Source organism: Pteropus vampyrus, unplaced genomic scaffold, assembly GCF_000151845.1.
Source record: "Pteropus vampyrus isolate Shadow unplaced genomic scaffold, Pvam_2.0 Scaffold59, whole genome shotgun sequence".
Taxonomy (NCBI): Eukaryota; Metazoa; Chordata; class Mammalia; order Chiroptera; family Pteropodidae; genus Pteropus; species Pteropus vampyrus.
In genome coordinates this window covers 2,612,169-2,625,300 of record NW_011888840.1, presented here as the reverse complement: position 1 = coordinate 2,625,300, position 13,132 = coordinate 2,612,169, and the positions used below count along the sequence as shown (strand labels likewise).

General features: G+C 45.1%; 1 protein-coding gene across 2 annotated transcripts in view; it reads left to right on the top strand.

The window, feature by feature from the left end:
- Window positions 1-12,837, top strand: part of FBXO32 (F-box protein 32) — a 33,555-nt gene extending 20,718 nt beyond the window's left edge. Inside the window, exons 1-5 of one of the 2 annotated variants that reach the window (XM_011360785.2) lie at window positions 444-656; window positions 1,513-1,697; window positions 7,455-7,637; window positions 8,596-8,739; window positions 9,120-12,837. In XM_011360785.2, coding sequence (XP_011359087.1) covers window positions 626-656; window positions 1,513-1,697; window positions 7,455-7,637; window positions 8,596-8,739; window positions 9,120-9,209 — 633 coding nt within the window. In that variant the 5' untranslated portion in view covers window positions 444-625 and the 3' untranslated portion in view covers window positions 9,210-12,837. Of the gene's footprint in view, window positions 1-443; window positions 657-1,512; window positions 1,698-7,454; window positions 7,638-8,595; window positions 8,740-9,119 lie in introns of those variants that run through there. The other variant, XM_011360784.2, reaches the window with a different exon arrangement.
- The last annotated feature ends 295 nt before the right edge of the window (window positions 12,838-13,132 follow it).

Below are 13,132 nucleotides of genomic sequence, written 5' to 3'. Positions count from 1 at the left end.
GCCTCTTTCTACAGAAGGTGCAGTGAAAGAGTCTAATTGATAGACATTTTTATGAAACGCTGCATAAGCAGGAGAGAGATCTGAATAAGAACTGACACCTCCTTGGAAAGTGCACATTGATACTGAACACGAGCTTTTAGGTGCCTTGAGAACTGTCAGTGCCAGTGGGAAAGAAGTTCAAGTGCAGGTAGAGGAATTACCATTGGGACTGTTTGTATGGGACTCAGACATTCGCAGGGCATAGGAGGTTTTGTTCCCTTAGGAGTACGTCAGCCTCCCTCGCTGAAGTAGGACAAGTAGAATGAATTAGCCCCAGCTGAAGCCAAACTCTTTATTTTGAAAAGAAAAAAAGCAATTAAATATTCATCCTGATTCCTGGGTTTTGAATTACCCCCATTTGTCTTTCACTTTGAGCATCTGCTTTTTATTGCATCGTGTCCCTGCCTGCCATTTATCTCTCCCCGTCAGTCTGTATCTACGTGTCATGTGACTCAAAAGTGGAGATTAGAGGAGAAAAATATCTCTGTATTCTAAGCCTGGCAACTTCTATTTTTATCCACAGCTGTTGGAACTGATAGCAAAGTCACAGCTCACATCCCTGAGTGGCATTGCCCAAAAGAACTTCATGAACATTTTGGAAAAAGTGGTTCTGAAAGGTGAGCTCTCTCTCACTCTCACCCCTTTTTATAGCATGGGGACGGGAAGATGGATTTTCCAATAGAGTGGACATGTCGTTAGAATTAAGGGACTGTGAGCGGATAGAAAGGAATAACTCCAGATGCATTTCAGAAGGGCCAGATTCCAGTTCATAGAGAGGTACAGCTCATGCCTGTGACAAGGAGTGAGACCATCAACCTCCCTTCCTTTTATTGGCATCATCCATTTGCCCTGCTGTGAGCCTCTCAGGCTTCTCAGTGTAAACACATGTCCCGACCTTGACGACCAAGCCTCTGGATTCCAAATTCCTAGAAAATTGAGCTGTGTGAACAGGGCGGAATAGATTCATAGACTATCTGAGCGAGGAGGAACCTTAGATCTCTGGCTCAACTGACTCATTGTGCACATGGGGAAACTGAGGCCCGTGAGGAAGAATGATTTGTCCATAATTGTACAAAGAGTCACCCGTGCAGGATTAGAACCCAAGCTCCTGACCCTCACCCCGTGCGCCTACCGCTGACCACCTAAAAGGGACATAGCACCACAGGGCAAAAGAAACTACTTTCAGGTTGGGCGAGCGATGGGTGCTGGTGTAACAATGAAAGAGAATGAGCCTCTGTAGAAAACCAGAGAGAAACGAACAAAGAGGGACCTAGATAATTGAAACTCTACCCAGTGACCTCGAGGGTGGAAGCTTAGCCAAGTGGAGAAGAAACACACCAGCAAGAAAGAAAACCCTGTGCCTAGAGGCAGTGCCCAGGTAACACGAGCAGAAGCGAGAAAAACAAAGGCCCACTTATAAAATATAGAGTTCAGTAGCATAAGCGGTATTTCTTTTTTCTTTCCTCACTCAAGTCCTTGAAGACCAGCAAAACATTAGACTAATAAGGGAGCTACTCCAGACCCTCTACACGTCCTTATGTACCTTGGTCCAAAGAGTCGGCAAGTGTGTGCTCGTCGGGAACATTAACATGTGGGTGTACCGAATGGAGACGATTCTACACTGGCAGCAGCAGCTAAACAACATCCAGATTACCAGGGTAAGCAGAAGCCCGGCCTCCTCCCAGCAGGAAAGGCTTCAGTCCCCTCCTCCACTGAGATGCCGGGCGGCCTTGCCAGGTCCTTGTCTCTGGTGATGGGAGAGTCTGGGCCGTTCCGTTCTGACGCTTTGGACGGGATGCTGGAGAAGGGCCGGGGGGCTGCCCGACCAAGGGAGGAGAACTTGGCAAAACAGGATCAAAGCATGTGAAAGATGGCAGCCGACTGAACATGATGGGAAAACCAGGAATCCGGCTTTGGGGAAGATGTTGGCTCTCCCCCTGACATCTTTAGTGCAATTTGGCGATCTCTCTTCTTTGCCCATTTCCTCCTAAAGGCATGTGTCGCTTATAGCTTTTGGGTGCTGCCTTGAATACAACAGAGCTGTGATGGCAGTGACTTGGAGAATTGGTATCAACCTTTTAAAATTTTAGTGCCATCTCGGAAGCTAAGCAGGGTCGGGCCTGGTTAGTACTTGGATGGGAGACCACCTAGGAAGACCAGGTGCTGTAGGCATAAAAAAATAAAAAATAAGGGATTGTAAGCTGACAAGGTCCTTGCAATCTGTGAGGTCAACCAAGGGTTGCCTTGCCTAAAAAATTATTAAATAAAATAAATTAAATTAAATTAAATTCTAGTGCCAGTAATCCATAGTCATGACAAAGGAAACTCGATTAAAGACTGTGAACATACATGTAAGAAAAGACAGGAGCGATTCTAACTCAAAACCAAAAATAGGTCACATTACCAGCTTAACTACTATCAGTAGTTGCTTTTAGCTTTTAAAATGTAACTTGGCCCAGCTCTTCTTAATAATGAGCGGAAGGACTAAGGCTCACAAAAAGTGTGAGAAAGAGGCTGGTATAATCTCCTAAGGCTCACTAATGGACAGGCACACTTAGGCAGCTCATGTAGCACTTGGCTTACTTATCTAATCACTGACCACGGCTGTTTTAAGTGGTTCCAGTGGTTCCGGGACCCAACCTGATAAAGTTTGGGTCTGCCCCACCTCTGGAGAAAGTAACATGAAAAAACCTCTTTGACCTCTTTTAAATAATTATTTTACTATATGATGGTTTCAAAATCCAATGTCTTCAAAATCCCAAATCCTTGACTTTACTGTTAATAGCCTCTCTGTGCCTTAGTTTCTTAAACTCTGAAACAGAGGGAATAATTAGAAGCCTAGGGGTTATGTGACTTCCTTAGAGTCACTTGGACTATGATACACACGCGCACACGCACGCAATGCGCAACACGAGCCCAGGTAATCTTTCAAAAGTTATCTCAATTATTTGATTATTATAAGAGAATATGAGTATTTCTTAAGAACATCTACCTGATTTAATAATTTATCCCATTCCCATCTCTCAAGTGTAGGCATAGTTTGACAATGTGAATTTGAGACCCACGTTTCCACTTTTCTCTCACAGAAAACCCACTTACATCTTCTGCCTGATTCCTGGCATTCTCTATAGCCTGGACTTAATACTTACTGCTTTTCTAAGCCCAGAAGAGAATTACCCAGCTAGTGATATAAATGAGTAAGTCCCATTTGTCCCCAGGGCATCTTCCCTCCAGTAACTTTGGGACACCCATTTGGCTGGTCGCACTTGCCCAGAGCTGGCCTCTGTTCCCTTTGTCCACCTCACAGGAGCCCCCCTTGGCCACATGCACCCACATACCTTACACCTCCATAGGCTTACTTCCCCAGGGTTCCCCTTACTTGATCCATACACAGTCTTGGGAGGTAGCCATTGCAGTTGCTATTACTCTTCATGGGGTGGAACCAGAGAAGCCCAGTAACTTTGCATGAGTTATACAGCAATTAGGGCCAGAGCTGAGGCCAGAATCCTGGACTCCTTATTCCTAAAATGGCAAAGCTTTCCTAACATCAGTAGTTTCCAAACTCTTTTTTTCAATCCAGCTTTCTTCCAACTATTTATTCAGTGATCCAGCTTTTTGCAGGCCTTTTAAATCCAATGAAATCCCACGCAGGACCAGTCAAACACTGAGGTTCACCTCGCTCCCCCTTCTGCTCACCACACTCCAGTCAGGGCAAGCTCTTCTCTGCTCCATGCTTGGTCCTATGTTGGGGCTTTTGAGCTTGCTGCCTGCCCTGATTCCTCAATCTATTGAAGCCACGATCATTTCACCTTCTTTAGAGCAGTTATCACCACCTGAAGTTATCTCATATATGTATTCACTTTCCTGTCTCCGTCCACTGGCTTATCAGCTCCACAAAGAAGGAACATTACCATCTCGTTCCCTGCTCTGTTCCTTCTACCTGACACAGCAGAAGGCAGTCAGTAAATTTTAGTTGAGTAAATGAATGATTGAAAGGAGGTCTCCTCCCACCATGTGCCTGAAGCACTTGTTCAAAGTTCAGAGAAATACAATTGGAAAATATTACCCTATATTATGGATGATGATGAAAATTTACCAATTGCAGGATTGGGGGCAAGTTATCAGCCTCTTCATGTCTCGATGCATATCTCATAGCCCTGGTGTGAGATTCAATAAGTTAATACGTAGAAAGCACTTGGAACCGTGCCTGACGTGTAGCAAGTATTGTATATGCATCAGCTATTATTATTATTAAGGGCTCCCTCTGTGGCAGACACCCTTCTATTCCTTTACATATAGTAATTAACTCATCTAGTGAATAATCACAAGTGGGAGTCCTTACAATAGCTAATATTTATTGGGCACTGTGCTAAGGACTTCCATGCATTATCTCATCCATTCCTCCCAACAACACTATACTAAGATATGCTTTTCCTCACTTTATAAATGAGAACAATCAGACTGAGTAGTTAGGAAGATTCTGGCCAGGGCCCCACCACCAGTGAGATGTAGCACTAAGATCAAACCCAGGCCTGTCTGCAGAGGCTGTGCTTCTACTCGGCACGCTCTCCTCCCTCGTGCCAGCCTTCCCAACTCTCCTTGGCTCTGAGCTGCATGATTTTGAGAGCAAGGAGCCCAGAGAGCCCTAAAGAGCTTTTCACACAAATGCCCAACTCTCCAGAGGAAAAGATCGAAGAGGCAGGGGTGACTTAATTACTTCGGTCTGGACTGTATTTTAAAGCTTACTTTTTAACAGGCTGGACCAAAGAAAAGTATGTTACTACACAAAAATGTTAAGGTGACATTTACAGTAATTTCTTTCTATTTGCCAAAATTCTATCGGTGTCTTCCCAGCTCATAATCTTGCTTTCCTTCAAAATTTCATATCTAATCCTATGGAGCCAATTTTTATTGGTAAAACAATTAACATAATAAAAGACGAAGAAAAAGAGACATGGTTTATAGGGAGAAAAATTAAATAGAATCACAGTGTGCTGTGAGCAAGGCAGGGTTTTGAAATGTGGGGGGCAGGGTGGACATAAAGGATTTTAGCCGAATGCTTGATTGCAGGAGCAAGAGTGACTTATTTTTCTCATATATGTTTATATATTCAAAAAGAAGAAAGCATGCAAGCAGTTAACCATTTATCAGGAATAAGGGCTTGGCATGGGGTCTGGGCAAGGATTTTGGAAAAGTTCAGGTTTAAAACTTTGAGTGTGAACCCTGCCAAGTGGACTTTAATAGGAGTTCATATAATAATTGGCCTGGGACTTTTAACCAAAAAAGTAGACGCTTTGAAGTGCTGGAAACAAAAAAGAAAAGCTCATGGCAGTTTTATTAGTTCATATGATCAGCAGCAGATGATAAACGACAAATAGGTCTCGGGCCTTCTGCAGCCCAGCAAAGTCCTGAGTTTTGCAAACAATCGAAAGTTCAACCCAGCAGCCTAAGCAATAAAAATTGCCAAGTCAGAGGCACTTCTGATGAGTTAGGGGTCTGAAACGGCTCCAAATCTCAGATCGCTGGGGCTGGAAGGGATCTGCAGATTCTTCTAAACCAGCTCATTTCAGACATGGGGAAACTGAGACCCAGACTTCCTCAGGGTACCGGGGACCTGCCGCTCGTCCATCCCGTGTCCCGCCCGCGCCACCTCCCATTCTTCTCCACTGCCCACCTTCCCTCTACAGGCCTGTCCTGCGTTGCGGGGACACAGGATGGAACTGCTAAGACCGCACATCCCCCGGGAACCCTGCGCGTTCCGGCTTTGCTGTGTCTCGTACGGAGTCTGATTCTCTAAACCTCTGAGGCAGGAACGCAATACCATTCCCGGGATATTTTCCCCTGAGCTAAGGAAGGGTTTCTTCATTCTGTATTTTTTTTTTCCTGTGACCCCCCCAAGAGGTGACAGAACATTGAGCTAAAAATGTCAGTAGTGCAAAGTGAAGCGCTCACCCAGGAATCAAGGGAAGGGCAAAGAACCAGTCTCAGGTGACTTGTGCTGACTCCTTATCCAGATGGCAGCATCCAGTTGCCGTTAATGGCCTGTCAGCAAATACTAGTGAGGAGCCCCTGTGTACAGACTGTTCCCAGAGCACTTTGTGCATGCCTCCTTGATCCCATTTAAGATTGCTCTAGAATTATTTGCTTGTTTCTGGGTCTCTCACCAGCCTAATGAACCCACTGCAGCACCTCCGGTGCCAGCCTATATTGGCCACCAAAAGAGGTGGCGCTGAGCTAGTCTGCAAGCCCTATGAAATTAGAGCCAGGCCGCAAGGATCTAGGGCTGGGTGGGGTAACATGAGGCCATCAAATTTTAAGCAATAAAGGGCTTAACTATAAGATCAGGGATATAGTAGAAGCAGCTTCTGGAGAAGTTCATGATTAATTACCAATGTATTATCCACAGAGGAAGTTTTCGAAATGTTCAAGGAGCCCTATGTTTGAACAGAGATGCCTCAGCGATGGTGGCATTGAGGCCAAAGGGTTCTGGACCAGCCATTTTCCAAGTGCACGTACAGGTGTGCACACATGCAAGTGCGCGCACACACACACACGCACACGTCAGTACAGGGTCTTTTTGTTGTTGCTATTTTCCTCTTTAATTATCGGGTTTCATTCATTCCATAAATATTTATTGGGTGCCTGCCATATGCTAGGCACTCTTCTAGACACTGGGGACACAGCAGTGAAAAAAGACCAAAATTCCTGCCTCCTTGGAGCTTATATTCTTGCAGGAATCTTCCTTTCCAGCTTTCTGTTGGAAAGGGTTTCATTGTATAACTAAAGGGGACTTGTTGCAAAAAGTATCTGAAAGAGATCGTAGGAATTCTAGGACGATGCAAAGAATAAGGCCCAGGGAGTCACGAAAACCAGAAAGGCCTTTCGGAGGAAGTGGGTTTGACGGGCTCTGAAGAGGAGTAACTTTTGGCCAGGCAGAGAGGACTGGCGGAGTGGGGACCTTGTGGGCAGCTTGTTTCGGTGCTGCTGAGAAAACCTGCTTGGGGGGATCAGTGGTCAAGAGGGGACAGTGCGATACGAGGCTGGGGTGGCAGGCGGGGGTGCTCTGTCCAGTGCAGTGAGCCCTTCCAGAAGGTTAGCGAATCTTTCAACTTAGTGAAGCACAAGAATCCAACATGTGCGGCTGGGAGAATCTTTAAGAGTCAAAGTAGAAAACTTTGTGAAAGAGGAAAATCCCTCTGGCAGCGTTCAGCTCCAGCCGTTACAGGTGGTACTTTGTGATCTTGGCCATGGGTCCTGTTTCTGCACTTAGGGCAGGAAGAATTACTGTTTTTGATCTCTGATCAATAAACCAGCTTGAAGACGGAGCGCGAAGGGACAGATGCATCCTTGGAGGGTGTCGCCTAGCAAACTGCAGCTCGAGTCCCCACAACTAAACATAACCCTTCTCCCTGCAGCCTGCCTTCAAAGGCCTCACCTTCACTGACTTGCCTCTGTGCCTACAACTGAACATCATGCAGAGGCTGAGTGATGGGCGCGACCTGGTCAGCCTGGGCCAGGTGGGCCCCAACCTGCATGTGCTCAGCGAGGACCGGCTGCTGTGGAAGAGGCTCTGCCAGTACCACTTCTCCGAGCGGCAGGTTGGTGGGGCCCGGCCAGCCCTCCTTCCTTCTCTCCCTTCTCTGCCCCCGACCCTCAAGCTTCCCGGGCACCTCTCTCAAGCTCGAGGTGCAGGTGCCCACCTTCTAGACCTTCTTGGTTTGACTGGAAAACAGTAGTCTAAGGAGTTTCTAAATAATGTGTGTGAGGGTTTTTTAAGGTGGTTTTGATGAGGGAAAGAAACACTTATATTCTTAACCTGGTCACATTTTACAATATTCTCAAAAAAAGAGAAAATCACAAATTGGCACTGGTCCTTCTTTTCTATAACAAAGTAACATACTTTTATGATATTTTATAGCTAAAGTACTTTTACAGGTATTATTTCTTTTTATTTTAATGACCCGGGAAAGGGTAGATATCGTGATGCCCACTTCAAAGAGATGAACAGACGGAGGCCACAAACGGCTGCGTGACACATGCAAATTAGCGAAGTGGCTCTGTAGGTGCGGAAACGCCCTCTGACACCAGCTCTGGGCCTCTCTCCCCTCCGCACATGGCCTCCGATTTTTTTCCCCAGCTTCTTTACACAGAACTGTGAGTTCAAGTTCTGTTCGTGAAGCCTCTAATAGTTAAATAGAAAATAGTCACTGTGCCACACAGCTCCTTGGAAGTGATCACTCAAGCCTGTAGCAAAGAAGAGGCCGAAGGTGTTTACCAGGTCACCTAAACTGTAAGGGACCATCCAAATGCAGTTTAGTGGAGGTCACTAGAAAGATATCACTAACCACCTGTTTCTTTTACAGACTGGTTAAAAGCTCCTTTTTTAACTGGGTAGAGCTCAGGAGACTTCTTTCTATCTTGGCTCTTTCCCATAGCTATCGCAGGGTAGGGATGGAAAAGGGGCTTACAGGGTGGGAGCAGAACCTTTCAGAACGGGAAAACCACAAACCCTTTTCCTGATGAACTCTGCTGCAATGACTTTTATTTGATATTTAGATCCGCAAGCGATTAATTCTGTCAGACAAAGGACAGTTGGATTGGAAGAAGATGTATTTTAAACTTGTGCGATGTTACCCGCGGAAGGAGCAGTATGGAGATACTCTACAGCTCTGCAAACACTGTCACATTCTTTCCTGGAAGGTATGTGTCTCGGAGGTGACTGCCACAGACCCCTAGCCCAGCAACTAAGAGCCAGTGGTGCCAGCATTACAATGCCAAATCGTCCCCTGCTCTTCACTATTGCAGCCTCCAGCTGAAGGTGAAGGTCAAACCAATTCTGTCCCTGGGAAGAGAAACTTTCAAAGAACTTAATTTCCTTCACCCCCCTCCATGTTTATTTTTTCCTGCAACCCACCCACCCCCAAATTCTCCCCTCTCTTTGTGCACAGGTGCACAAACATACACGCACACGGCATCCTTGACAGAGGAATGTGGTTTTGAGGTTGGGGAATGCCTTGTGGCGCTCCAGGCCAGCAAGATGCTTCTGAGGACTCAGACCTAACCGTCGTGTTCCTTTGCAGGGCACTGACCACCCGTGCACAGCCAATAACCCGCAGAGCTGCTCCGTTTCACTTTCACCCCAGGACTTTATCAACTTGTTCAAGTTCTGAATCCCAGCCCGTGACAGCACTTCAGAGAGGTTCCCCTGCTGATTGGATGGTTGGGAAGACAGAGTTGGACACTTCGTTTGTAAATAGTGTACATTTGAAACATTGGCTCCAAGCTTCTGAGATAGGTCATGGAGAGGACATTGGAGGGGAAAGATGCAGTCGCTGGCTGGGAATTTAAGAATATGGACTTCTCATTAGAATCGGTATGGAAAAGCAGAAATACTGTAAATAAACGTTTCTTCTCAATGATTTGCCAGCAAGACGGTAAGGGCAGGAGTTCTGTTTCATTGGTGAAAATGGAATTCTCGATGATCACTGTCACTCCTGTATAGTTCCCCAGAGATGTGGAAAAGGAGGACAAAACTCGAATACGAGATAGAACACGCTTTGTTTACAATGTGAAAATGCGTTTAAAAAAGAAGGAGAAGAAGAAGCAGAGGAACTACAGATGAAAATTCCCTGGGCTTTTGGTTTTGATTTTGGGTTTGCTTTGAAAAGGCAGAGAAGCACCACGCATCTTAAACCTGCATGGACGTAGGGCCTTATCTTACGAAGATATCACACAATAGTCTACCTCGGAAAGCATACAGTGATTTCTCTGACAAAGCGCATTGTCCAATAGGCAGTGTCTGTTTTTCTTGTTTTTCATCATATACAAAAGTGATTTAAAATGGGAAGTGAACTTGGAAGCACACCTCACCCTGTTCCTTTTTAGGGAACGGGGCACTCCTTGGTGTTGCTTCCTTTCGAGAACTACAGAACGTGTAAGGCCTTTGTTCCTCTCATGTCACAGCTCACGGGGGACAACATTAGGCCAATTACAGACTGTCCCAGAGGAAGTCCTGCCACAGAAAAGATAGAATTAGCTGCCCATAGCTGTGAAGACTTTCTTATTCCTGTTTCATTTCTTGGCTTGTCTGCTTCCTGGGGTATCTTCACGGATAAGCATGAGCATATCTCTGTGGACTGGTCGGAGCCAGAATGCTGATAAAGGCTTGTAAAGCAGGTTTGACATATCAGTGAAACCTTTTACCGGCTACCATTCGTTCCTCTTGACGGGTGATGAGCCGAGGAGCTTGCTTTATGTCCCACATGAAAATTTAGTCAACCTGAGCTAAGGCTTCAAGCAAGGATGGTCAAATAAAGCCTGGACTTCCAATCCAATAGGGAACTGAGGCGTGAGTCCATCTAAACCTGCGTCATACCCCAGGGGATCTTGTTAGACAAATATCAGCAGATACCTATGTGGAAGAAAGGAAATCTCAGGATTTAATCAGTTTGTTGTCAGATAGTCCTGGGAGGGAGTAAGGAGTGTTTTTGTTTTTTACTTTTTATAGAACTTTGCTTTTCTACAACAATGTACATATTTTTGCCATTGTATTTGCTTTGTCTTCTTTTTCTTTTTGTAAATAAAATTGCATGTCCTTAGCAAGTAAGTGAAGCAGAAACAGGAACTTGGTTCACATCGGTTCACATTAACGTTGCAGAACAGTCAATCCTTAGGGGTTGAGCTTGGGGTGACCTGCAGAGGGCAAAGTTGGTTAAACGTGTGTAGAAACAAGCCTGGGGACCCGCTAGTGACACCCTACCCTCAACATACCCCCAAGTACCAGCATTTGGAAGAGAACCAACTGCCGATCAGTGCGCCTCACTTTGCAGTGTTGGTGCCTACACTGGGGTTGCTCAATATTTTTTTCATTATCACCCTCCAAGAAGGAAAAGAACTGAATTTAAATTCTCCCGAATGAGAAAAATTAAATATGAAACAATAAAATCTCATCGGGCAAATTGGAGCTTCAGAGGCCCACAAGCTATTGTGATACCAAGCGGTGCTTTTCGCTCTCCCCTCCCCAGAGTCCAAGTCACACTGAAAATGAAAAAGCTAGTTCTTCCATAATTTGGACATGTTCTCTCAAATGCCTCAGCTTCCGCTAAGATGGGGGTGGAGCTGGGTCTGTTGTTGCTGTGAGAGCTCTGGAACCTTGGACTCTGATCATTTCCAGTTTATTCGAGGCCTTCCATATCTTCCCTTCGTGCTGATCGAGGAGGTGAAAGCTCCCAGGCGCCTTCGGGTTTGCAGTCCCAGAAGAGTTGTCACTTTGGACTGTCAGCACGAGGCTGGCCAGCCAGTCTCATCTGGACTGTCGGCACAAAGCTCTGATTGTACATCTGTCCCCAAGCAGCAAGGTACATCTGTGCAGCACGAGCCCTCCAGAAGTGACGGGACTATGGTTTTCGGAAATGTTTACCTAGATGGTGCCTCTGGGCTCTCCCATCTCCTTTGGCGTTATGGAGGTGGTGTGTGACAGAGCCGAGGGAAATTTTTAAGGAAAAAAAAAGAAACGAACGTGTGGTTCTCTCGTTGGAAAAGGAGAATAAGGAAGGAAATGGCAGGTGGAGAGGGAGAGGGAAAGGAATACAAGTGCATTTCTTCGATGCTGTGGTTTGTGTGAGGGCCATGGGGACAAGAATAGCAGGCTTCGAGCATCTGTGTCGGTGCCACGTGGTAGCTGTGAAGCATGGCCAGAGCCTCGCGTATGAGTAAAGTGAGGTGGAAAGAAAATTCTTGTTCCCTGGGCACTAATCATCTGTTGAATTTCTCTTGGTAAACCCTCCCAGAATAACCTGACCCAGAAAAACAAGAATCCCCAGAATCCCTGAGAACTGCTGCTCTAAAAGGCAGCAGGGACGTGACCAAGGAAATTGCTGGAAGAAACAGAATGCTCTGTTCTCTTCACTGTACTTAACCTACCTGTCCCCCAAGCCTGTGACGTAGAATTTGAAGTCGATATCAAACATGAAGTAATTTCGACTTCTAGACAACGAAAGAGTTTTTGTCCAGGGCAGGGTGAGGCAGTAATGTTATAATTTCGTCCAACTCAAAGGTTTCTGAGCAATGAGCCTAGAGTTTCTTGGGAATAAAGCACAGCATTTGAGGAGAAGGAATATGTGAAGCTTAGGAATGCTCACTTGATAGCAAGACCCAGAAAAAGTCCAATGACGTGTTAAACTAGATAGGTAGCATTATTACTCAATGCTGTTACTTTGAGCAGATGGGACAATCCCATAGGAGGGCAAGTGGCAGAAGTTACAAGGTAAAAACATCCCCAGGGTGTCAGTTGTGTTATGACAGTTCTTTAGTGATGATCAATTTTACAATGAAGGGGCTTGGAGGAGATATTTTAGATGAGCTGGGTTTACACTGCAAAACTCGACACGAGCGGGTTTTACCTGGTGATGGTGAAGTCGGCCAAGTGTGTATTGCGTTAGTTCTCATCTTTATGGATTCAGAAACTATTTTTCATGATGACTTTGCTATTAACAGACGCTCCTTGTTCCTCTTGTTTTTATGTGGGAGAAGAGAGTTTGGAATTTCATTTGTCTAAGCAAGAGGTGTGATTCACAAGAAGGTCAGTCATTTCAAGACATGTTTGACAGTTTATCATCCTTAGTGTTCAATACAATGTTTATCATAACATATGCACCTGAGTTTATATTTTTATGCCAGGTTGTAGGGCAATAATGTCTTGCTATGCAAACATTCAATTTTATGTGTGAATTTTTTTAACTATAATTTTATGTGTGAATTTTTTCTAACTAAACTTTATCATCAGTTTCTATGTTGACATCTGGTTTTTTTTGTTGTTTTTTTTTTTAATCTGTTTCCAACTATCTGAGTCTGTGAACCATCCCTTCTGACTGGATACTGGCCTAAAATCCTATTAGTGTTTAAACAGACCTCAGAAACACCCTGAACCTCTAGGCAAATGCAGACATGTGACTCTTTGATATATCTTGGGCCCTTGATGTCTTCAACAAACAAGGTCGTAATTCCTTTAAACTCAGCATTTTCTGTAGATACTTTCTTCTCTGTTTTGTTAAGGAAAAGTAAACCCTCTGTGGTTTTCCAAGGGAAGGAAACT